At 39.5% G+C, this 26,081-nt stretch overlaps 2 protein-coding genes across 2 annotated transcripts in view; one reads left to right on the forward strand and one right to left on the reverse strand.

Moving 5' to 3' along the window:
• Positions 1-892: 892 nt before the first annotated feature.
• Positions 893-5,506, reverse strand: LOC133461963 (tryptophan--tRNA ligase, cytoplasmic). Its single transcript, XM_061743020.1, has 11 exons — positions 5,377-5,506; positions 4,914-5,031; positions 3,777-3,993; positions 3,590-3,698; positions 3,255-3,374; positions 2,875-3,057; positions 2,249-2,349; positions 1,989-2,101; positions 1,727-1,900; positions 1,501-1,641; positions 893-1,308 (listed from the first exon to the last, which is right to left on the reverse strand). The coding sequence occupies exons 2-11, from the start codon at positions 5,019-5,021 to the stop codon at positions 1,150-1,152; spliced, it is 1,425 nt and encodes a 474-aa protein (XP_061599004.1). The 5' UTR covers positions 5,022-5,031; positions 5,377-5,506; the 3' UTR covers positions 893-1,149.
• Positions 5,507-6,976: 1,470 nt separating this feature from the next.
• Positions 6,977-26,081, forward strand: part of wdr25 (WD repeat domain 25) — a 28,343-nt gene continuing 9,238 nt past the window's right edge. The window contains exons 1-2 of the mRNA XM_061743660.1: positions 6,977-7,691; positions 16,777-16,924. Of these exons, the coding sequence (XP_061599644.1) occupies positions 6,978-7,691; positions 16,777-16,924 (862 nt within the window). The 5' untranslated portion in view covers position 6,977. The remainder of the gene's footprint in view (positions 7,692-16,776; positions 16,925-26,081) is intronic.

Here is a 26,081-nt window from a genome sequence, read left to right on the forward strand (position 1 = left end):
AAGACGAGCTGGTATCACCTCTATTATTATTAGTGTTAACCTACAGTACAAGGATGAGGGTGCGTGCCTCACTTTAACTTATATGATCAGTTTCTGATATTTTATCTCTCCACCTGTTCACACAAAGGTATCTGCTGTACATTTATCAGCTAAGAATGCCTGTACTTTTTACAAGGCCATACAAACCCAATGGAGTCCCTTCACTTTTCTGCAGCGTTTGGGTTTTCCAAGAATGTTGTTCTCTGAATAGTACGCTGCAACGTGGGAGTCTTTGTTCTGGTGTACAATATCTTCCTTTTAAAGATGACTGGTTATTTTGGTTCTTTTTGTGTACAAAAACTGTTATTGTGCTCAATAAACGGAGACAGTTGCATTGCACGCAAACACTGAACACTCAGACACTCGCAGCATTTTCATGCCCATCGTGATTCAACTCATACTGAACTATAAGTACATTCAAATTGAGTTAAGGCCTTAGACTAACTTTTAGAAAACGATATAATAGCATTTTTTTTTTACATTTGTATCAACATGTTCATTAGAGGTAATAAACATTTTTTGTTCCCTTTAAATCATGGGGACATGTAAAGTAAGGACCGGCTTTGATTGGAAGACAGCTTTAAACTTTGTCCTCATTTAGACCAACGTAAGAGAAAGCTCTAAAATTTATTTACTTTAGTTTCATTTAACCATACAATTAAAGCGAGGCAAATACTCATACTCTTAAGACAGCATCTCGCAATATACCACAGTTATGACACTATTCTTATTTTTAACACCATACACAACATAGAAATACAATTCAGTTAATGTAAACAAAGCTGCTTTTTCAAATAAAAATACATCCACCAGGAATGTATATGTTGATAAGTGAGCACATTTCAGAATGGTGTGTTTGCTCATCATTTTATTCCCCTCCCACTCCTGAAAGACCTGCGACTATGGACATTTCAGAAAGATAAATGATTACATTTAATGGGTGAAGTCAGAAAGTAGCATGACAATTAGTACGAGTGTGTAGGCAAGGCCATGCTTTGTCTGACGCGGAGAAGCACGTCATTGCTCAACTTATTCCTCCCATTACAGTTCACAATGATTAAATGGAAAGCGCGCAACATGATGAACCTGGATCTCTGAAGTTCAAGTGGGCTACAGTTTAAAATTTAAAGGCCTGGGTGTCATAAACTGCTGCACCATCTCGTCTGTGACTTGTTTGCGTCTCTCCTGATGCTGGGAAATAATCGGCTGCAGAGTTTCTATTAAAGTCTTCTTAAGTTCTCCTGTTAGGAGGGCTCCACTTGTGTAGTCCTGCAGATAGGAGTGGATGGAAGGGAGAAAAGGGAGGGAGTTTGGAGGAGGATCAGAGAGCAAAGAGGAATGACAAACAAAGATAAAGAATTCAAGGACAGATACGAAGAGCATGACACAAAACGGACAACGGTACATTATGACCAAAATAAATAAGGTCTGAAAATGCATTACTTCGGTATTCTCTCTCACCTGCTTGATTTTTTCCAGTTGTTCGTCATCCTCCAGGAAGAAGGTCAAATACATGAATGAGACGTCTACGTCTGCGTTCCCGCCGTGCTTCCTGTGTTCTTCTATCGTGTCTTTTCCTCCAGAAAAGGCATGTTTGTTGACCTGAAAGGACCAATTAAGAGTTTATATCAGTCAACAACTTAAATCTGTAACTTTTGATGAGCAGTAGAGGTAGTAGAAGCTGCACCTTGCTCTTGATCTGTTTGGGCGTGTCGGTGAGGAAAATCGAGGAGTTGGCGTCACTAGCGCTCATTTTGGTCTGCGCCCCCTGCAGGGCGGGGAAGAAGGTGGAGTGCAGCAGAGCTGGTTTGGGATAGCCGATCCTTGGGGCCACGTCACGCGTCATCCTAAAGTAGGGGTCCTGATAGAGTGACAGGTTAAATCAGATCTCATATTATTATGCACTTTTAATAAGACCCTGTACTATAATACCATATTATTGTCCTGACCTGGTCTATGGCACAAGGGATGAGACACTGCACATCTTTTCTGCCTCCAAATATTTGTGAGAAAGAGCTACTGAAGGATGGGGCTGCCTGGATGGCTGGGAAGCTGATCTTTCCTGAGTGGACAACAAGAAATGTGAGCATCAAGTAATTCCAACGCTTCATCATCAGAGCATAATGCACTTAACATAAAGAAAACTCTATAAAAAATGCAGTGGAAAATACTTTTTTTTGGTTTTTGGTCTGTGTTTCAGCTGTCTTACCGATGCAGTCACTGTCTGTAAAACCAAAGATCCCCTTAACCTGATTGAACGTCACATGCTTCTGGATTTTCACCACATTTCTGTAGAATTCAGGTGATGCACTGTGGAAGAATAAAAACCGTCAGCTAGACGCAGAAAAACAAAGTGATACAGAGTCCAAAAGACAGCTATGTTCAAACTAAAGTTCCATGAATAAATAGGCTTTTTTATTTTGGTTGCTAAAGCGGCGCAAACTACTTCTCTAATGTTTGAGATGTTCAGAGTTCTTTGTGAGTTATCATGTTGATTTCCCCTCCTTCCTATCCTCTGTATCACCTGATGTGCACTACCTACGCCTTTTATAATCGTACCCATAAATGTCCTCCTAGCTGGTTATGTCTTCTTCTTGCCTGTAAGATCCATCTTTGGCATCCTGCACCCTTATTTACCTAATGTCTCCCCTATGCAGTGGGTAAGATAAGTCAATTTCACCTACTTTAGAGCCTTACAACCCTGAGATGTGTCAGTAGCATCACCTCCTACTTACAGATATCCCTTGTCATTTGAAAAATATAAAGGTAATGCACTTAATGCAGCACCCTTGGACTCCCCATACATGAGGTCAACAGCTCCCGTTCATGCATTACCCCATGTAGTCGAGGTCAGAGAAGATGAAGGTCTTGTTGACATCAAAACCACAGGCGATGATGTCCTTGGCATTTTCAACAGCAAAGCGGTGGCAATCCTCTAGCGTCAGATCCTTCCAGAGATACTTCTCATCATCAGTCAACTGGATCACCAGGGGGATATCAAACACATCTTGAAGCCATCTAGAATAAGAAATAAAGTTCAGTTCCAACAAATAACAAGTCTAAAATTAAAATGCTGCATTTGTTTTACAGGTGAAGACCATTTGTAAAGGTCTCTTGCAGATAAAACACATTTTTTCTTAACTACAGTTGTTTCCTGTGATCACACTGAGAAATCTGATGCATCTTCAATCAGACTTTAATTGCAGGAAACTCACTTGGTGAAGATAAAGGGGATGAGGTGTCCAACGTGCATGGCTTGTGAGGATGGACCTCTGCCAGTGTAAAGGTAGAAGGACTTCTGCTTCTCAAATGCATCCAGTACTTGATGCATATCTCTGAAGGACGCAGTGAAGGCAGAAAATTCATTTATTAATGTGTAATTCCTTCATGAACACTTTCTTGCTGTTATTTGTATTATGTAACTCCAGGTAACATGTTAATAGTGGAGTCTTTCTTATCTTGACACCAACTAATCCATACACAAAGTATGACAAACAAATGTATGACATTAATTTGATGAATGTCAGTTAACTAAGAAGGTAAAAAGAACCTGTGTGAGAAGAAGATTCCTCTTCGTAGAAAGCGATGAGCTTTCTGTCCTGAGACTTTTTCTATTCTGTCCACCAGCTCCTTGTCAATTTTACTGCTGCCAAACCTCACTAAGGAAAGACAATGTTTATTCATCCTTTATCTTAAATCACCAGACAGACTGCCCTTGTAGCTCAGAAGAATCTTACCTATAAGCTTGTCGTAATCTACTCCTTTGGCATTGGTGGTCGAAACATTCCAGGGGTCAACATTGTCCTCATCAATAACGCCATCTGCTGCTGTCTCGTTGTCTGGGATAACAGAGTTTTCTGAAGGCGGACATCCAGCTTTATATTCCTGACCCGTCATCTGTTTGTAGTCCACTTTCAACTTTAGGAGTAGCTGGATAGCAGAGTCAATTTCAGCCTGGAAAACCAAAACACTCCCGTCAGAGAAGAAACCCTGACAAAATCAATTAAAACTCAACACAAAAAGGCATTATTTGCCTATTTCACTTCAAAAGGACAGTTAATTAAATCTTAGTCGCCTTTGGCTTGGTTTGAGCTGACGAACCCATTTGGTGAGATTCCTACCTTTTCCAAAACAAATGGAGACTAAATTTCAATGACATGATAAGACATGTTTATTTTTCCAGCATCATTCCTATGAGAGTGTAGCAATGAAATGTAGTAATCAACTATGAACCAGATGATATAAAAAAACAACAAAAAAACAAATGTAAATCATTCCAGGTCCCCACAAACTCTATATATTACCGACATCACAATGTATGTCAAACTTTGGATATCAGTATTTAAACAGTATTATTAGACATTTAGTACATAAAAGGTCGAGACAATATCATGTTACAACTCAGTACCAGTTATTGCTGCATAAATTCCACTGATTCCCAGGCAATGCTTTCAACAGTTTAATAACCACAAAGACACTAAAGGTTCAATTGGTCAAAAATTTATTTTGTCAAATTTAGGAAATCTTTTCCCCATCTTAAGCCTCATGTGTTTGTATAAAACCTGACCCTTTAAGTGAAAAGAAAATGTCTTGGAACAAAAGAGGGGATATTTATACTTGTGCACCCATAAACAGTCTGTGAATCTGAGAGTTTTTCTGTGTGCTTGAGGGATTTTAAGGATTAAAGGACGAGTACCTTCACTTCGAAAGAGATAAAGGATATCATAAGAAGATTATATGGTAAAATACCTAACTGAGGAGGAAGTCTTGCCTTTTATTGACACATCGAATATTTCACCCCAACCGTGAGCGCAGAAATAAAAATTCTTATGCTTATATTGAGAAATTTCAATCTGAGAATTGAAGTCACTCACTTTCTCTGCTTTAGCTGCTTTCAAGGACCTGACTGTATCTCCTTGTGAATTCAGCTTCTCGTACAGCTCCATTGGAGTCCTGGCTTCTTCTCCTGGACAGTCTGGCATTTTCTTCACACTGGCCACATATCAGCAATCAGAAGTCACAAATAAAAACTGATCCAGTGCGCATGATATCAATAAAAGTTACATGTTCTGATGATCTTCTTGTACAAAGCTTAGAGTTTAGACGGTGTTTGATCTCTTCCAGCATTACTAAACGTCTAACTTTAGCAGTCAGAAGATTCACATATGTTAACACATCACTGCTAACTTGGCAGGGCTAGCTAATCGTTGCTGACACACTAAATTTAATTGAATACAAGTTTTCATGTCCAATACATTATACAGTTATTTGAGATTCGGATGGATAGATAAAAATGTAATAAAATATATATTTTAACAAGATTACTAGTGTGCATACCGTCTGTTTTCCACACAGCTGACAGATCACTCATTCAACTTGCATCAGCCTGTATGAGGCGGTGTTCGCAGCAAACCCTTCCCAGGTAAACAACCTTTTTCGTAAGTTCCGCACTGCTTCTACAAGTCAACGCAGATCCTAAAAACTATGCTTAACTTATTTGGAACGCACATTTAATTTGCGGGTTATTATCGCTTCGTATTAAACCCAGGATTTTGCACTGCTATAAATCTGTTTTATATAATAGTTTGCAGAAAAGAATAATCGTTCCTTCTGTTCTATTAATTTCCTACCGGTTGTTTTCACAATAAAAGCTTTTAATTACAAACAAACCTGGTTATAAACTGAGATATCGTAATCTTGCTTTTATTTTGAAATTAAACATGGACTCAAAGACTTTTTGCGGGGATGTTGAACAATAACTGGCAATAATTGTACTCATTAATGGGTAAGTTAGGTATTTCTTCAGATTTATGCAATAACAGCGAAGGACAGTTTTTCTCTACGGTTATTATTTTTGTGTACATCCGGCTCCTTGACCAGAAATCTATCGTGAGCTAATTCGTGGTACATTGTGCCTGCACTTGCCAGACTCCACACATGCGGGTTAATGTGAGTCAATGAAACACTTATAATACAATATTCCTAAGTAAGATTACGTCAATACACAGTAAACATTTGGATTTCTTTTGATTTTGCTTCGTCAGAGAGGTGATGAACTGGTTTAGCTAGCCGTCTATTATTATTGCTGTCGGCATGTTTTGGTTTTGATAAAAGGCTGAAGAAGTAAAGTTATATTTAGAGTTTAGGTTACATAAGCATATTACTAAAACTAGATGGTCAAAATTAGCCGTGACTGAATGAGACGAAAACTTAATTTAGGATGGCCAAGTCTTTCTAAATCATATTTTAATTGCTACTAAACTGATGACGTTTCAAAGGGTTATTTTATTTTATTTTTTATTTTTCAACCCCCCCTCCCTCCCCTTCTTTAACATTTTCCATTGAAAAACATCACAAACAAAACCTTACACCAAAAATAGCATGCTCCCACATGTAAATCTACAACATGTCAATCATTTTTGCAAAGGTAATTTAATTAGATCTGCATTTTACTTTTCACGTTTTTGGTACTGTAGGCAAGAGATTTTGATGCCATACTCCTTTAGTATATGTATATGAGACGATCTGAAATGTAGATCTTTTTTAAATGTTACTCACATTACACATTTGACGTTCAATTCCATTTTTTCAATCAGACTTATTCTAACACATCAGTATTAGTTACAATGTCATTTGTATTCAGTATTTGACTACATTTCAAATGAATCTGATCCAGTTTTTACTCAAAAAGTAGATACTCCAGAAAATCACTCCTGTTATTCTTCTTTATTAATAAGTTGACATATCCGTTTCTTCACTTGATTTTTTTCTGTCAATCTCGCTGTAAACTTTTTAAGATTGTTTGTTAAGCTGCCAAGTCCTTCTGTGAGAAGCTTGTCGAGGACTTGTAAGTGGAGGCATTCAAGTGACCACTAGATGTCACCTTTGAGCTTTGAAAAATGACCAACACTAAACTGTTCTGTTATTTTCAGTGACTTATGAAGATGTCTTCATTAGTAGCCTATGATGACTCAGACTCAGAGGATGATTCATTCGATCAAAAGAAGATGAGTGCAGCAGTTAATGCCCAAGCTGTATTTTATGGACAAAACCAAGAAACAATAGAATGTATTAACACCAAAGTATTGCCCAGCCCTGCCAGTTTAACCCCTGATCACGGATTTTTGGGATATCATGGTGACATTCCTGAAAGAAGAAGCTCTTCATGGCATTTCTCCTCTCAGCCACAGAGTCATGCAGTCTTGGAGAAAAATAAACGTATTTGGGACAATGCAGCACTTACAAGTTCATCTGCAACTGAGGGGAAGTTTGCATCCCTGCAGGCTGCTCCTTGCATTTCAAAAACCCCCAGTGATGTTTCAAAGCCAGCAAAAAGACAACCAGCTATCCAGTCTGTTGTCAGACCATACATTCCCAAGAGACAGAGACTCGCCACCTCAGTAGACACAATGGGAATGGAGCAGCCATCAGAGAAAGTCATAGGGAGTCACGACTTGGAAAGTCAGATTGTTTTGAATGTGTCATCAAGAGTGAAGCCATATCTTTCTGAAAAGCCGAGAGCAGCAGGGATACCCAGGAAGCTCCTAATGAGTCTCGGCGGGCACCAGGGCCCAGTCAACACCGTGCAGTGGTGTCCTGCGCCTCATCTCAGTCACCTGCTGCTGTCTGCCTCCATGGACAAGACTTTCAAGGTAATGACAGCCACAGCACACCTGTCACGTGTGGAAACGATTATACCTAACCTGGGAACTAGTGAGAAAAAAACAACTCCATACTAGCATACTTAAAGTACATGTTGGTATCAGTTTAATAGAATTATTTAGTTTATTATATCTGCAATTGTTGACACAAGTCCGTCATATGTAACAGAGTTTATTTCTTTTCCATACAATGCATTTTGTCTTCTCCCAGGATGCTCAGACGCAGTCTAACGAGTACACATGATATGCTGTTCGATTGTTTTTATCAAAAAAATGTTTCAGGCAAGTACAAAATGCAGTTAGGGGATCAAAAAGCAATATTTCTTAAATGACATTTAATTTAAATGCTACGTTGTTACAGAGATGTGTCTCAATGTTAGGGGTGGGTATTGGGAAGGACCTCACGATACGATACGCATCACGATACTTGAGCCACGATACGATACACATTGCGATATCCCGATTATTATATTCTACATAGTTCACCGAAAAATTTAAAAATGCATTACACATCTTAAAATCCAAGTTGTATATATGTACATCAGATGATAGTGATGGATCTTAAAATCCGAGTTGCACGTTCATCAGATTATAGTGACAATTCATGGGACAAACTGAGTCAAAACAATGTTTTATTATAACTATACAAGCTAAAGTTACAACATATTTGTATATGTTTTTCATATTATTTACATCATATGAAATTAACATTAAATTTAGTATGAGGTTGCTTTAATTATGTGGCAAATGATAATAAACACAAGAAAGATGGGTACTAAAACCAAGGACAGGCACAGTGATGTCCATTATTTTTCATTTTTTAAGGACAGGAAATTGTGTTATATAAAAAATAAATTATAAAATGAAATAAAACGTGAAATAAAACCTGAGCTCAGTGCAGGGCCCTCCCAGGGTTGGTAGAGAGTGGCAATGCCCAGGACTGTCACTTAGGTAGGAGCACTGGGTGATATAATGGGAAAAAAATCGGGGATAAAAAAAAAAATCGATATTCAAATTTTGAATATCGATATTGAATCGGCTGGAAAAGTATCGCGATATATTGCCATATCGATATTTTTGCCCACCCCTACTCAATGTAGAAATGTGCCATAAACCACTTTTTTAACATCATATCTATCACTGTCAGCTGAATGTGTGTCAGCACCCACGAGGCTATCTGTCTCTCGCCCTCTTTCCTGTATCACTTGTTCTGATTCACACCCCGTCACCCCCCGTTTTTTCTTTATTTCACACCTCGAAAACAATTCCTCATTCCCCAGTCGTAAAGGTCAAGCAATGCAGCTATCTGCCCGCAAGTTCCTGGATATCTTTTTTAACCAGTACGAAATCGCATAGCTCACAGATATCCTTTGAGAACTCTGACTAATTAATGATTTAAATATGAATGACTTCATTTGCATAATCATACAAGTGCAGCAGTATTGCAGCCACCTCGTCTGGCACCTGGAGACGGGTGTTTGGAGCAGATGGTGGAGACTTGGAGAGTAGGGGAGGAGGTGAAGACTCGGTTGTTTATATGCAAGGATTATCTCCTCTTCTCTGTCCCAAAATGCCTTACCAGGGGCCCATCTGGATAATACCCTGAGTAGAATTATGTGTAAAACTATGCATGCACAAAGGCATAAATGTGAGCACTTATTCTTTTCAGCAGATTTAGGAAGCTGTGTGTGCGTATAGTTCCCTTTTAATGAATCTCGGTCCTCAAGGAGTGGTTAATACACAAGAATGAACACAGAACAGTTCTCTTCTCAGCTATTTGTGCATAAAATCAGTTTGCACCAACTAAACACTGATTTTAACAACAGCTGAGAAATACAGTTTTGCATTACACGAAAATTATGTATGTATATATTAGCACGATGTCTGTCAGTTTTGCAGTAAAAGTAACTACTGGTTGATACAAGATGTTGTTAGCAATTCTGGAGCCGTCTTGCTTATTATGGTTAATTTCAGTGTTTGCTCCTTTTATGAACTATATTATGTATCTCATCCTATAAAGTCTGCCTCTGCCCCTTTGTTGATGAATGTGAGCAGTACCAAAAACATTTCATGAGGCGAATGGCCAGGCTATGACCTGGCATGGCTGCAATTATTTTTAACACCTACAAATATAATTCATTCATTTATTTTCTAAACACGCTTCTTCCTGTTCAGGGTCAAGGGTATGCTGGAGATGGATCTTAGCTGCCATCTGGCAAGAGGCGGGGTACAACCTGGACAGGTCACAAGTCCATCAAAGGGACACACAAACAAATGAGATAAACAACTATGTACACTTATACTCATTCTTAGGCAAAATTTAGAATTAATCAGCCAAAAGGTATGTTTATCAATCGCTGAAGGGATGTAAAGCCTTGCACAATTAGGCTTTATAAAACACCATCAGGTAAGATTTACAATCATGCATTTCAAGAGAAGTCACCTGCTCTAAACACCTGCTGATCTTCTGTTAAATTCTGGGTCATTTCCTCCTCACTAATTCGTGTGTTGTTCCTGTATAAACACCAGCTTGTGTGCACGTAAAGGTGCGTGTGTGTGTGTGTGTGTGTGTGTGTGTGTGTGTGTGTGTGTGTGTGTGTGTGTGTGTGTGTGTGTGTGTGTGTGTGTGTGTGTGTGTGTGTGTGTGTGTGTGTGTGTGTGTGTGTGTGTGTGTGTGTGTGTGTGTGTGTGTGTGTGTGTGTGTGTGTGTGTGTGTGTGTGTGTGTGTGTGTGTGTGTACATATCTGACTCTTGGTGTTTTTTTATGAAACCTTTAGCTCTGGGGACTTTATGTTTACCTGTAAGATAGTATTTTGAGCCCGAACTCTTTGAGCTGTGGAATAGCCGTTGAATAACTCTACAAAGCAGCTAATTAGTTTCTTTCATACCAGTTATTTTTTTGAAAATTCAAATATTTAGGGGCACGGTGGTGCAGCTGGTAGTGCAGCCGTCTCACAGCAAGAAGGTCCTGGGTTCAATTCCTGCCGGGGACGCTGTGGGCGCTGAATGCGTGTTAAGTTCCCCCATGACTTCAGCACCCACACCCTGGGTGGGGTTGGAGAAAGGGCCTTTTCTGTGTGGAGTTTGCATGTTCTCCCCGTGTTCACTTGGGCAGCTAATGGGAGCTACCCTCACAAAAACATGCAGCAGTCCTGGGCTACACTGCCCCCTCTGGCCAACCGGGGCTCCAGATGGGGTGGGGAGGATCCGGCCGGAATAACGTGATCCTTCCACGCGCTACGTCCGGCCGGAGAAACCCCACCCTGTCTGGTGAAAAGAAGCGGCCTGCTCACTCCTCAGGTTAGGAGGAGACCTGAGCTCAGTGCAGGACCTCACGGGGTTGGTAGAGGAGAGCAATGCCCAGGAGTGTCACTTATGGCGCTTTTGCATTAGTCTCACTTCTCCCCGGTTCTACCCGCTATGGCCCCATTTTGCGCTTTCGCACTAGGGCTGAGACGTGTAGAGCCGCTCCAAGTCGATACTTTTTTCTGTAACCATTTCAGCCAGGTTCTTTGCGGGCTGAGAAGGGACTATTTCTGACGTCACCACCTCCGTGCCACTGATTGGTCGGGGGGCGGGGCCGTCAGACGTTTGAATCAGGAAGCGGGAGTCAGAGCGAGGCGACTCGCGGCTCGCAGCGATTTTATTATAAAGCGCAAAACGTCTGTTTGGTGATCCAACTCTGAGGTGCAGATGTTCATAAACCTGGTGGCTGAGGAGAAAAAATTTAAAAAGGGATGCAGACGGGCTGTTTTACTCTCAGCCGCTCCCGGCTCCAGCTGATTTCTGATCAGCGGCGACATGAACAAAGCGGTTGCGCAATCGAGTACGTCACAGCAGCTTCACCCAAACCTGCCCGCTTCTCCCCTGGCAATGCGAAAACACACGGGTGGAACCGTGCCGTACCGCGCCGAGCGGAGCCGGGCTGAACCGATACTAGTGCAAAAGTGGCATTAGGTAGAGCACTGTGTGATGAAATGGGTAAAAAATCGGGGATACAAATATATTTAGAAAAAGAAAATTCAAAAATTTAGATCACAACCATTGTGTCATTATGTTATAATTTAATTACTTGTTATATTAGTATGAAATGGCTTTAAATAGAGGAACAATTTACTAGTTTCACTACTTGAAGGAAAAATAATTGTAATATTTTTGTTTATGCAGTTGACAAATCATTATCAGCAGGTACTGCACTCTTTAAAACACAAATGGTTCATTTTGAAGAATCAAATAAATAGTTTAAAGTTATCAAATTTTGCCATAAAAGATGTGTTTAGAGAGGGGTTGGGAAAAAAGATTATATGCCAGAGTAAGTTTTACAGCACTTTTTTCAGTATATAATTACGTGATGTACTGCAATAACACAAATATACTGTGTGGGCAGAGCATACCTGTACATGTTTTTCAAGCAGTGGCTGCAGATATTCACGTTTGACTGGCAGGTTTTATTAAAATTGTAACCATAGCAACAATGTGCAAGAAATAATTTAGTCACGGATGAAGGTAATTTCAAGAGTGTACAAATGATGAGTCTGTTGTCTTTGTTGTGTGACAGTGTTTTGTGGTTGTATGCCTGGTTGATCAGGCAGGAAAGAAACAAATAGAGTAAATTATTCTGAGTTGCATTATCCGTGGATTATTTTCTGCATTAACCAGATAATCTTTTATCAGTGGAAAAAGTCGTCCACCTTAGAACTGGAATAGCTTACTTTGTCATAGAAACTATTCACAACTAGAAATTCAGTTTACTGTCTCCTTGAAAAAAAATATTTCGGCTAATTATTATAGCTGAAACAAAGACATATTTGCAAAAAAAATACAAACAAGGTGGAAAAATATAAAGATGGATTCTCGTTGAGAGAAAAATAAAAATGATGTGCAAAGAAAAAAGTTATTACTTAAAAAACATTACATAGTAACACCGTGCTTGATGATAATGTCTGGGTTTTCTTCAGTTTTTAATGTAAAATGAGTTTTTAATATACAAAGCATAGTGAAAATTGCGGTACATAATTGTTTTTTTTGCTTTCCACTGTAAGTTTTCTGACTGAATTGAAAGCAACCAAATAGACTTCCTTTCCTATTAAATATCAGTTGAAATCTAAGTTGAAGGATCGTCTGGCTGTTGTGCTCCATCCCTGCCGTCAGCAGAAATCAGTCAAAGTTATTTCTGACTTCCATCTTGGTTGTCTCATCCCATAACATTTAGCTGCAGTGGGGGGCAGCGAGAAGAGTCCTGGGTGGAATCCCGGCTGGGGCCTTTTTGCGTGGAGTTGACATTTTTCTCCATGTACTCAGGCTTCAAGGTTAATGGATGATTCTAAATTGCAGGTAGGAAGGAGTGAGTGTAAGGATGTATCCCTGCCCTTCACCTGAAGAGAGCTGGGATGGGCTCCAGCAGGTCTCTGTGACTCTTTATAAGAGTGAGCAGGGAGACATAGTGACTTTATGGAGCAACAATGGACACAAGGAGTAATGATACAAAAAAAAAGAATACCTTTCCTATATGAAGATGAAACTGTACAGTCGGTTACTTCTTAAGCACTTTAAAACTCTTGAACTGTTTGATGCAAGTTTCCATCCATGCCAGCCACTGATAGGGTTCACCGGCGCGACCTGCTCTGTCATCATCACCACGACCGTTGTCAGGTGACAAATACAACTTTTTTACACTGTGACAATACATTTGACCTTTGAAGGTTAATAAAGTCAATTGAACTCAGTTTAATGTATTTCAGTGGTAGACACAAGTAAGATGCAGCTTTTCAAGAATGCACATTTCTTTTTGTTCACTTGAAATATGGCAGATATGTTTACACTAAATCAATTTGATACATATCTTGTTTACCGGTACTTGAATTAATGAACTCATTAAATCCAGGGCTTGACCGTTTTCAGTGTTTTCCGCCAATAGAGGGCGCTCTCATGCAAGTGCAGCTTTCTCTGGTCAAAGTTAAGTAAGTCAAAGAGCAAATGTTTACATAGTCATAAAATACATTATTTTGTGTCTTTGAAAAATACATGTCAAATGTTCAAAAAACCTTGTTATTTACTTAATGAGTGTTGATAGAGGAACTGAGTTAATTGATTGGCTATTTATTTACAAATGTAGCCACAGATGAAGACAAAATCAATCTTGTATGGAAAAAAGCATTAAAAATCACAATAATCGAAGAATCGTGGCACCAATAATCGAATCGAATCGTCAATCGTTATAATCGAAGAATCGAAGAATCGAAGCGAATCGTGAGGTACCCTTGTTTGCACACCCCTACCTGACTACATCAAAGAGCCCTGGTTAGGTTCAAACTGGACTAATAACTTCCTTAGCAGTGACCCACTTAGAATGAAAGCATCAGACAAAATTGTGACTATTTGTCATAAGTATTGATTCTTTGGCATTATGTTTGATGAGTCATGTGAGTATGGCTCTGTTCAAAAAGAAGCTGGAAGCATTTTTAAACCAAGCATACTAATTATACCACAAACCTTTGCTTCCTTGGTGTGAAAAGAAGAAAAGGCCGTGACACAGTTTTCTGGCTAAATATACTTGCCAGACGACATTTACAGAAAGCCTAGCATCAACTGATTAGCAGAGGTTAACAGCACTAGACAACTAAAAGCTGTGGAACAAGCTCGTGAAATTGAGCAAGCATTTAACTGACGGTGATCTTTTGAGAAGACTGGATGACAGAACTGGCTGGTAAATTGAGTTCATGTTTAATTTTTAGCATTTGATGGGATCCCTGTTGTTTTAAACCATGAGAATATGTCCCCGTGAGAAAAATGTGCACTACAACCGCCACTTATTGGTTAATAAAGGCTATGAAAACTGAAATTGTAACCAGGTGAGTCTTATTTGGTTTTCTTTTTTGTTATTTAGTGTAAGGAACTGAGTTTGCATATGGGAGTATGTTTTCTCTGATCTGGTTCATTTGCATAAGTCTACACATTGCATTCAAAAATAATATTTTAAGTATTAGCATGTTCAACATTATGTGCCTAAAATGTAAGAATGTCAATAAAGCTCTCCAAAGTGATTAAGACAATCTGTAAAATAGTTTATTTTTGGAGTTGTGGCAGCCTGTCACACATTATTGTTTACTTATCAACGTCCACACTGTGCTCTGCTCATTATGGCTTTCGACACTTTGACATCAGCTATTGTCGTCCTTTTCTGCAGAGGCTGAATAGAGGGAAGGGACATTATCAACGATGTCTTAACACTCTCCTCCGTGCTTTTGTTTCTTCACCCCTCAATCTCGTGACATCTTTTCCTTTCCATCTTTTCCATGCTGTCCGTCAGACGGTTTTTATACCGCAGCTTATTTCCGTCTATTGTCACCACGGCTGTGGCAGGTGTAAAGCAGCAGTTTTTAAGCTGATAACACCAACACCAATTTAGTTTTAATTATCAGGAGTCATTTAGGATGCAGATTACCCCCAATGAGTCATTTGCGAGGATCCGCTCCGCGTGTCTGTGAAGTGACCAGTGAAATTAAAGGGGATACAAATAAACGAGCACTTTTTTTCTCTGATGCACACGTCTCTGTGTGTGGGGAGTTGTCTCGGTAATATGGTGCATATCCATTACTAATCATAGGATGCCACTGTGTGGTTCAGTGTTATTTAGGGTTTCGTGCTATCATCACAAACCTTTTTTTCTTTTTTATTCAGATTTTGGTGTTGCCTTGAGATGGCAGTGTTTCTCTAAGCCAAAGTTCTTGTGCTACAATCATTAGAAGCATTTGTAATAGTTTTGTCACTTGAGTATTTAACATATTGCAGTTATAATTGTGACACTATTTCTGTCTCAGCTTCTTTTTTTTTCTTTTTTTCCCACCCTGGAGGCATCTCTGCCATTCTGCTTGTTGATTCACCGCCTGCTGGATTAATATGTCATTCCTCCCTGTCCATTCCTCCTCTCGGTCTCCTGTGGTAGCTGTGACACAGTCTTAGTGGGTTTCATATGCTGTATGAAGGAACCGTGTTTAATAATGAAGCACAGAGAGGGATCTGCAGGGCTCCACAGATCTTCAAAGTTCCTCTGTGGCCTCGGTAATGCAGGGAAAGTAAGAGTACTTCATCATTAGTATATTAACACCACACTAGGCCACCCATTTGATTCCAAGTTGAACTTCAGAGAGACTTTTCTTTTTTTTTTGTCCTTTGGCATGTCTTGTGATCAGCACATTTGCCAAGCGATCTTTCTGAAGTCCAGAACAGTAACTGAAGACAAAATCAGAAATGTAGCCTTCTGGTCGATTAACACCTCCTTCACTAACACACTTCGCCATGGTGTCGTATTTTGTTGCAGCAAGGCGTTGCCTTTTGTACTCGTGCCCGTCACAACAAACAGAAGGCACCTCTGTGTCGTCTTATCGGAGAAACCACTAACAACATCAAACCTTTACGGTCATTAAAGCCGACTCTGGATCGATTTCAAGGCACAGTCAGAGGAAATTAGCTTTATCAATTATAAAAGTTGCTTTTGATTTTTAAATGCCGCAAGACAAACCAGATTTGTACAAGTGTTATGCTAGTTTTTCCAGGTCGCACTTTGCAGTGTAAATTTCATTTAGATTCATTACAACCATGCGTGAGTTGCAGAGATGATAAGAAAGGGAAGGAGCGAGATTACGCTTCAGACAAAAGGAAATGTCAGCGGAAACGTTGCATGCTTTACTAAAGCATAGCGGGGTTTTATCATTTTGATGATTTTCATTTTATTTTTGAAATCTATAGCCCAGATTTTCAGTTAACTGTGTCATCCTTTAGCATGCTTGCATTAACTCTTTCGTTCTTTCTTAGACCATTTTTCAATTTTGTGTATTTGTGATGCGATTGATAACAGCAGCCCACAATAACGGAGCAGTCTTTCTCATCCATTCAGCCGTTCTCCTTGCTATATCTCCATCACCCTGCCAGTCACAAACAAACCGTGTATTTGTTTCTTGCAGTGCCCTCTAAAAGTGCAAAATCTTTCATTCAAAACTCCTCAAAGCTTGTGCACAAAACAAATGCTTTTGTGATCGCTGCAGTCCTGACTTTGGCTCGCACCCATGTCTGGCAGGTGTGGGATGGAGCAGAGAGCGGTCGCTGCCTCAGGGTGTACACCTGCCACTCGGGAGCTATTCGCGATGCCTGCTGGACCCCCTGCGGTCGACAACTCCTCACCGGCTCATTTGACAATACAGCTGTGATCACTAACGTGGAGACGGGTGAGTCGCAGCATTTTTATTTGCAGCGCTGAAGAAAGTATATCCTCGGGAATTGGATACAATTCTGTCTCCATGGTGCACTAAACCACAAAGACCGGTGTGTCTGTAAATATTTTATTTAAAATTATTACTTTTCACTGACCTAATTAAAATCGTTTTTATTTTATTTTTTTTCCCCTCATTTTCATTAAGTATTTTCCAAACGCACTGCTGGTGCTTTGGGACAACAAAGCACGCTGATAATTGTACTAGTATAGTAATTTACGTGTGGAGTGAATTCAAATTGCCTTGAGCCTCAAAACCTGTTATAAAACCATTCTGTCTCTGTAGTCGTGAATCACTTCAGGAGAAGTCTTTGTAATCTGCATTTGGAGAAAATACATAACTAATAACTTGTCCCATCCCAAAGACCCATCCAAGTGAATCCTAGTTTTCATTCATTTGTTTGAACTTTTTGATTATTTAGTGTTTACATTAAAGTAAGTTGATACCCATTTGGTAAGCGTGTACAGACTTAGAGCTTGCACAGCAGACTAAACATTCAGTCACAAGTCATGATGCCCAATAAATAAGTCTTGGGTTCTCTTAATAAGACATGAAATCTCCTGAAAACATAATTTCAGATTTTTTGGAAGGATTGCTAAAAAATTGATTTCCTTCTACTTTGCTATGCATTTTACACTCGCCCTCTCTCCTGGCTGCGTTTGAAGCCTCTCCGGTGCACAGCTCTGTCACTTTTTACTTCATAATATCTGTTAGAAGTTTTATTCTTACTTGTTAAACTTTAAAACGGAGGTACCAGATCACAGCAAAAACAGGGGAGCTGGTTGGACAGGGGAGTGAAAAAGTGGCGAAGTTCATCAGAAAGTTCACAATACCATTCAATCAGTTAGACAGAGGTGAAGTATTGGTTGTTAAAACTAAACAAAACTAATTCAATTCAATTCAATTCAATTTTATTTATATAGCGTCTAATACAACAGAGTTGTCTCTAGACGCTTTCCAGAGACCCATACCCAGAACATGACCCCCGAGCAGTTATTACATAAACAATGGCAGGTAAAAACTCCCCTAGTGGGAGAAAAACCTTAAGCCAAACAGTGGCTAATCAGTCTCTACAAACAAAGCTTCATATGTTTAGGCCTACATTTAGGCAAAGCAAGTTTATTTGTTTAGCACAATTCAACAACAAGGTGATTCACAGTCCTATACAGAGTAATTGAAAAGCATGATTTTATATTTAAGCTAAAAGATAGTAGGAAAAAGAACAATAAATAAAAGCACCAGACGCTGCGTTAAATGCATGCTGAGGGACCAGCTGCAAGTTTGAATAGCGATGGGGACTGAAGGAGATCCACAGTGGATACTACAGAGTTTTTTTGAGTTTTAGAGAGCAACTGCTGAGATATTTCAGCTGGAGTGTCAGAAAAAACTCCCCATGCATGTTTTTGGTGGCGCATTTACAACTTTCCTTGCTCTATATTTCGCTCACGCTGGAGTTCAGCGTTCTCAAACACACACACATGTATGCACACACATGAACACACTCCCATCGGTGGACAGTGAGTGCCCGTCTGAAAATATGTTGTCAACTACTTGAAAAGCAGACAAAAATGTGCTTTTTAAACTTATATACATAAAATACATATATAAAAAAAAAATATTATTCAGCTCTTATATTGACTGATGTCAATAAAAGAAACATAGACATCACAATTTTGTGTTGCTGTCAAACCCAAAATATGTGGCTATTCCACAACTTATACAGTTTGAAACTGATTTGTGCACGTGAGGGAAGTGTGCTGGAGCATAGAGAGTATTCTGAGAGATTAGTCCAGGAGAGTGACCAATAAAGGCCGAGTGGGGATGTCAGGAGTGGGACTGGGGGGTCGAGGAAGCCAAACTGGCCATTCAGAGCAACACAGTAAAAACCAAGAAAGGAGACAGATTTTTCTCTTTTTTTGTATGTCTTTGTCAAACTAGTTAATTGCAGTACATAGTCAAGATAACAAGGCTTTTAAATAGTATAATATAGAACCTTTTGAGAAGATGTAACATGTTGTAACAACAGACAAACTCTCATTGATCAGTTAAAGATCCCAAATTAACAACTGGGATGCTTGTTTGTGCTGCTTCTCGTCATCATGAAAACGGCTCATAGATCAGCTCAGGTTCTGAACCATGTTCCACTGGCACTATTTCTGATGTGGGACCACAGTCCTTTTTCCCCTCATGAGGTTTGAACCAACTGCAAGTCAGTTCCTTTTATTTCATGCATATTTTACAGTGTCTCGACAAAGAAGATCAGTCCTCCTAGTTCGTTTATTTAAAAATTCACATGAAGAATGTGATTTTGATGAAGATTTGCTCCATGGGATATATAGAAAAAAAATATTTAAAATAGACTTCTTACTTTCTGAAAATATGGATATTTTTGTCCTCTTAACCAAATCTGCTGCCTCGTTGTGTGGCCTTTTTGTCTGACAATACAAAGAATTTCAAGGTGATATTTACAAAAGATCAATAATTTGGTTTGCTTTCTGGCTCGGCACACGCTTAGCAGTCATGGCAGAAGAGATGTGAATACCTCATACAGACGTCGTACCCCAGGAGAACTGGTTCTTGAGCTGTCTGAAACAGCTGATGAATTCCTAAGCAGCTGAAACTCACAGCGTTTGTGAGAAGAGCTACCAAGAACAACAAAAAAGAAGAAATGCCATTCAGATTTTTTTTAATTCTTGTGATTTTAAAGTGGATTTACTTTTTACATACACTAATATATGTATTTGAAGTCCCCATAGTATCTACATCTGTAGGGTCAGCACATGGCAACAATGACTTGCGGCTTTTTGCACTTCCCCTCCCAGCACGTCTGTCAATTTTGTCAATAAAGCCTACGGATAATAGCTTGGCCATCCCATTAAACACGCAGGCAGCTCCAGGAGGGGGGATCAATAGTGGATACATCACAACAGGAGCACCCACCGTGACCTTAGACTGGAACGCCACAAACCAAAACCATAAACAAACAAATTCTCACTTGATCGCCAGTGCCTTGCTTGGCACTGTCAAAGAGGTTTCAGGCCAACAGCTTAAGTACTGTCACACTTCTACAGGACCCTGATGAATTGATCCAGAAACAGACATTGTGGTTTTTAAATGATATTCCCTTGGACTTATTCCTCCTACTACTATTATTTGTTTGTATTTGACATGAAATAAATTATATTGTTTTTGAAAATGTGAATCAGCGTGTGTGTGGTGGCAGGAGAGGCCAATAAGACTTTGTTCCTGTGGCAGGCTCAGATGAAGAAAATTCAATTTAGTTGCGTAATGATGTGGGAGTTGGGAATCCAGCCCAGCTTCTCCACGACTGATGCACACTTTAATGTGGCAGAGCTGAGAGGAAGTCACTGGCACTTTAAACACAATCATATTCAAGCAAACGATAACGGAGAAGGAGCTGCATTCATAATTTCCCTCATAATATCAAATGGAGAACGTCATAATTGGAACTCTCGTCGTAACACGGCTCAAATGGGGCAGTTTTTCTAACGGATGGATGTGGACAACAGCATAACAGCAAGGGTTTAGCAATAGGTGGAACTCCCCACTCTTCAATTTGGGAAGAGCAGAGAAGTTACATCCCCAATTGTCAGTCATAGGCCTCTTGGGAAGCTGAATGTTTTCCATGTCGGACTGTAGTCAGGGTAAATGTGGTTGTTACACTCTCCACGGTTATTTACTGCCTCTCAACTAGAACAAGGGAGGCTGCAGGAATCTTGTGTTAGTGCAAGTTTTTGGTCAACAACACCATTGTAGGACATTTGGCTACGTGACTTTAACACAGTATACCTATCACAATGTCACACTAACTCAATTTGCAGAATAAGTTTCCAGCCGTCGCAGCAGCTGGTTTTGTATTCACTTGTAATTTGTTGACCACCGATGAACAGCAGTGGGAACTTTAATCAGCAACCACTGAAAGACTTTCAAGACTGTAAGTTCCTGCTGTTGTAGCTCAGCAGTTTTCTGCGTGCAAATTAAACGGCTTGCTGTAGCACTTAATATGATATTATTTTTGATATTACATTCCCACATCCCAAAGAATGTCTGGCCCAAAGTTCCCCATATCTGCAGTTGTTTTGGGGTTTTTTTGGCCACATGTAGCTTTGACTGATATCATTGACTCAAGGCTGGTGTGGCTGCCTAAACTCTGCCACATACCTACAATACATATCAGGCCCAGCCCACAAAGCACCTCTTAAGTGCCGTAACTGTATCGTAAGTGCCAAAGGTGGCAGAAATTGAATGTTTCTGTTAGAACAAGGTTAGAACAAGGTTTTTTCCAGCTCAAGCTTAATCTGTGGGTGTTTTTTGGATATCAACCCGCTATTATCACTGGATGATGAACGCGTGTTTAGCGCGCATTGGGTTATGTAAACGCAAGGCGTGTTATTTGTCACTTTGTGCCTGAAAGCAAGTTGAGAAGAGCGAGCACGAGTCAGGAGGCGTTATCCACGTAACATAACGTGTAGAAGGACGTATTAGCCCAAGATCAGCAAGATTTATACGCCGTCAGACAGGTGTAATTTTCAAAACGAGGATGGATGAACATCGGGGATGATGGTTTTTTGGGCCAGATTTTGCTTCTGGAAAAGCCTCGATTTGTCATTTGTGAGGCCACTTGTTCAAACAAGGACCATCCTTTGTGGTTCCTGACATACGCCGGTTTATGGTGTCCCCGGCTCCAAGGCTGAGAAGCTCACGGATCTCTTCGTCTCCCCAGTTACTCATCTTGCAAATATTGACCCTGCCTGTCAATTCCTGCTGTTGTTACTCTCATCAGTTGTTTTCACAATTAATAAAATAATGATTATAAATTACAACAACAAAAAAAAAAAAAGTTCCCACTACCCGCCACCCCGTGTTATTTCTGTTTACATTACACCTGACCCCTGGTTAAGACGACCCTCGGAGGAAAGTTAGTCCCGGGTGGCGATGTACAAAGGAAAGGCGACTCACTACATAAGAGGCTTCTATTAGCGAGTACAACAGCAACAGTGTTCTTCCAGATCCCTTAAAGTTGCTAATTAAAAGAGAAGGAGAAGCAAATAAGAGAGAAAAATAGAGTGACAATATAACGTAAACCGAAATATGGAGTTAAAAGAAAATGAGAGAAAATGGTTTAATCTTTTAAGGAGTTGAACAAGTTCCTTTTTTCTGGATGACAATGCTGTAATTTGGCAGCTGCTATGGAGCACTTTGACGGCCTGGAAAAGCTGATTACTGAAGTTGTATGACAAACTCGCCAAAATGTAAAACCAAATCAAAGATGCGCATCCCTTTAACAGTAGGAACGGTAGGTTTCCAGGCCCATAACTTGAAATTGGACAGATTTTACAACCAAAATCCATGATTTATGACAAATATGTTGTTTAATAGTGCAGGGAGTAACAAATTAAAATCACTGCAGTGAGATCCTATGCTTTTTTTTTTTTTTTAGCACCTTTAAAACCTCTTTTGCGATCACTCCATAAAAATGTTTGAAATTCATCCAGCTTATTTTGACAGCAGCCCAAGTCATCAGGGGTCAGAAGCCTCTGCTTTTCAGTACCGCGCAAGCTCCTCCAGATATTCGGAGTTAACACTCTACTGAGCATCTGCAATCATTTACACAGAGCTTTTCTTATTTATACGTCCTGATTTCGTACAAACAGTTAAGAAAACTTAAAACATACCAGGTTTATCCTTGATAAGACATTTCTTTAATCTGCATTTATGTGTGCTGTTTGTGATCTGAAGTGGATGCTGGAGTCTCTGATTCACGCCCTCCATGGACCTAAACGATAGCTGAGATCAAATGTTCACTGATGCTATTTCAGGTTTTGGAACGAGCAGCTCAGTCCACTCTTTCTGAAGCCTTTAGCCACATATTGTTGACAGATGTCTTGGAGAAGACATGCTTGAAGTGAACAACCTTTCAAAGTTACCAGTATTGTTTATTAAGTTTAGATCCAAAACATTATCTGGATAGGGGTTGTCAAAACCAGGCTCTGTTTCCAACATTTTCTTATGTGCAGTGACAGCACCCTGCTTTGGTGGATCCTGTAATGAGATACAATAAGTGTTTGATTCCTGCTTCTCCCTGCCCTGAGGGGCTGTCGCTCCTATCTCCATCATACCTTATGTCCTACGCTCCGTACAGATCCACTGTGTCACTTCTGTGATATCATGGCAGTCCTTTCAAGGGTACAGAGTAAAAATACCACGAGGCAAGGACAGATCACTGCAGTCATCCCTTATCTGGCTTTTCAACCCAGCTAATTATTTTTGCTTAATTAAAACATGAAGAAAGCCCCGGTTATTATGAGGTGGATGTTGACTTGAAATTGTCTCGCCAAACATGAGTTTTAACTCTCCGTGACAGATCTTCAGTGCAGCTAAGCCAATTAAGCAGGCAGTGCAAGCCTGATGAAATAGCCCGTTAAAACTCAGGATCAAATCAATGCAATCAAATTTGTGAGCGAACTAGTCCACCATTAAGTGGAAGAAGGTCAATTTATGGTGGAGTTTATTAGCTGTGACTCATTTGCCTCCTATAAAAAGACATGTTAGAAAAGTCTAGGTACAAGTTTGTTACAAAGTCCGTTTTTGTTTTGTGCTGGCTTCTCCAGAATATTTTTAAGTTGGTGTCTCTTTTGTTTGTTGGACTAATTAATAAGGAGCCTTTGAGCCCCGAGGTGTTCCACTTTCCTCAGCTTTTGACTTGCTGGCTCATAGTCTGGCTTCATGTTTTCTCCAGAAAAATTAATTTTTGGTCGCACCCTGACAGGCTTAATTACTTTTAAGCCTGTCAGTGTTCTTGTTTTTATATTCTAGTGCAAATAAAAAATAAAAAAAAAGATTTAGATAGAGCTGCCTTGAGGCAAAACACTTTCTATACTTTGCTCCCTTCAACATCACAACATCTTTGTCAGTGTCTGTTTTTTTTTTGGCTTGAGAGACCTAAAAGTGCAGTGTCGTGCACTGCTGTCTGCAAACTCTCTCATGCACAAAAACTGTGAACTCTTGCAGAGTTTTGATCGAATCCATCACCTAAAGTAATTCAAACAAGTAGGAAACGGTGTGTTCCAGGGCATTCAGATCAGTTTAATTTTATTTTGAAGAAACCTTCTGTGACCTATTATGTGAAGCATTTCCTCAGGACAGACAAATGTGGTCAAAACAGATGAGGACAACTTGGAAGGGAACATGAAGTTGTAGTTTCTATCTTTAATAGTAGTTTGGAGTGCTTAACCACTAGATTTACTCTCCTCTTTCTAATAAATGAGATTGTTTTCAAATCACTCCATTTATCAGCAAAGGTGAAGGCACAGTTTAATTACACGCAGCGTTTACTCCACAGAATTCTAATGGGGCCTCTCTTTTTTTTTTAATAAACAGAAGAGAGGTTTAGGGATAATTTGTATCTCAGAGGTAATGTAGTTTTAATTTATGTTGTGCTTCGTTTAGTCTTGACAGCTGAGGAAGACAAAATATCTAATCAAGTGTGTTGTTCAGCTCAGACCAAAGCCGTTTAACTTAATTTATTTATTTACTAGTGTGAAGAGTGATGGAAAAGTGGATGGGAAAGTTGTATTACTCTTCTATTATCAGGTCACTGGAAATTAAAATAGACAGGTTAATGGGCTGAGCCAGGAAATGAAGGGACTTTTCCCAGGGATGTGAAAGTCTGGACCCCAGCGTTGACGTCAATGACTTTTAGACTGTCCAGACAGGTAGTTAATGGACAGCTTGACTGGCAAGAAATGGGACTACTGTGGTATAGGAGTTATTTACACAGGGATTGACATGTCACCACCAACCTGTGAAATGGTAGATATTGTTCCCCTCCCTTTTTTAACCAACAAATATGAAAAAAGAAATGGAGAACTATGTACCGAAATGTTGATTAACGATGTAAATAAATCAGTGCAATGTGACTGTAGCACATGTGCATTGTCTTAAAATACTTAAAAATGAGTCCGAATTGGTTGAACTTATCTAAATGTTTGGCTGGCCAGTCACCCTAATTCTTATCTTCTTCAATACAAGGAATTAAAGTCTCTGCACACTCAACCCAGAAATCTGGAAGAGGTTCTGGACTCTGGACCCTGAATTTTAACAGCCACATTAAGAAGGTAGTGAAGTCAGCCTATTCTCACCTAAAGAACATATCGAGGATTAAAGGACTGATGTCTCAGCAGGACTTAGAAAAACTTGTCCACGCTTTTATCTTCAGTAGACTGGACTACTGTAACGCTGGTCTCATGGGACTCCTTGAGAAATTCATCAAACAGCTGCAGTTAGTTCAGAACGCTGCTGCCTGAGTCCTCACTAAGAGAATCGACCATATAACTCCACTTCTTAGATCTTTATACCGGTTTCCTCGCTTTTACAAAATAGATTTTAAAATCCTGTTGTTGGTTTATAAATCTCTAATTGGTCTAAGGCCAAAATATATCTCTTTATATTTATGGCTGCATTTCAATAATCCACCATAATGCACTAAAACTTTTATTTCTTGCATCTCATTTGTGTATTCTTGTTTAACTTATGTCTGTCTTTAATGTCTGCTTTTAAACTCTGTTACTTTTTGATGCATTTTTTTTTTTAAATCTTGTTGCTGAAAGCCCTTAAAACCTGCCTTTGTACATAAAATGTGTTGTACAAGTAAGCAGATACATGTGTTGTTCCTTTGATTTCATGATTTATTGGACAGGAGGGTTATCTTAATGGTCAATAGTGGTTTTGATAGAAATTAAGCTTTGGAAGAATTTGCCTCCTAATTAAGTATGAAAACGGCATTGTCACCCTAGCAAAATTAAATTGTTGATGTGAAAGCTTACATTGACTTAATATGCAGTAGGTTGAAATTATTAATGTGCAAATTAAATCAAATTTACTTTTGGTTCCTCTAAATTCTACTTAGATTTCTGTTAGGAAGTGCCAATGGATGCAGAAGAAACCGCCTCTGTGGTATCAGACCCAGTTCATGAGGGAAAATGTTCACAAAATGACTCACCGTCAGGCTAAGAAACTTTTCCTTTGACAACAAAAACATAGAAAGCATCAGATCAGTTCAGCTTCTACACAACATGAAGCATCATTAGAC

The sequence above is a fragment of the Cololabis saira genome, chromosome 16 (assembly GCF_033807715.1).
Source record: "Cololabis saira isolate AMF1-May2022 chromosome 16, fColSai1.1, whole genome shotgun sequence".
Classification (NCBI taxonomy): Eukaryota; Metazoa; Chordata; class Actinopteri; order Beloniformes; family Belonidae; genus Cololabis; species Cololabis saira.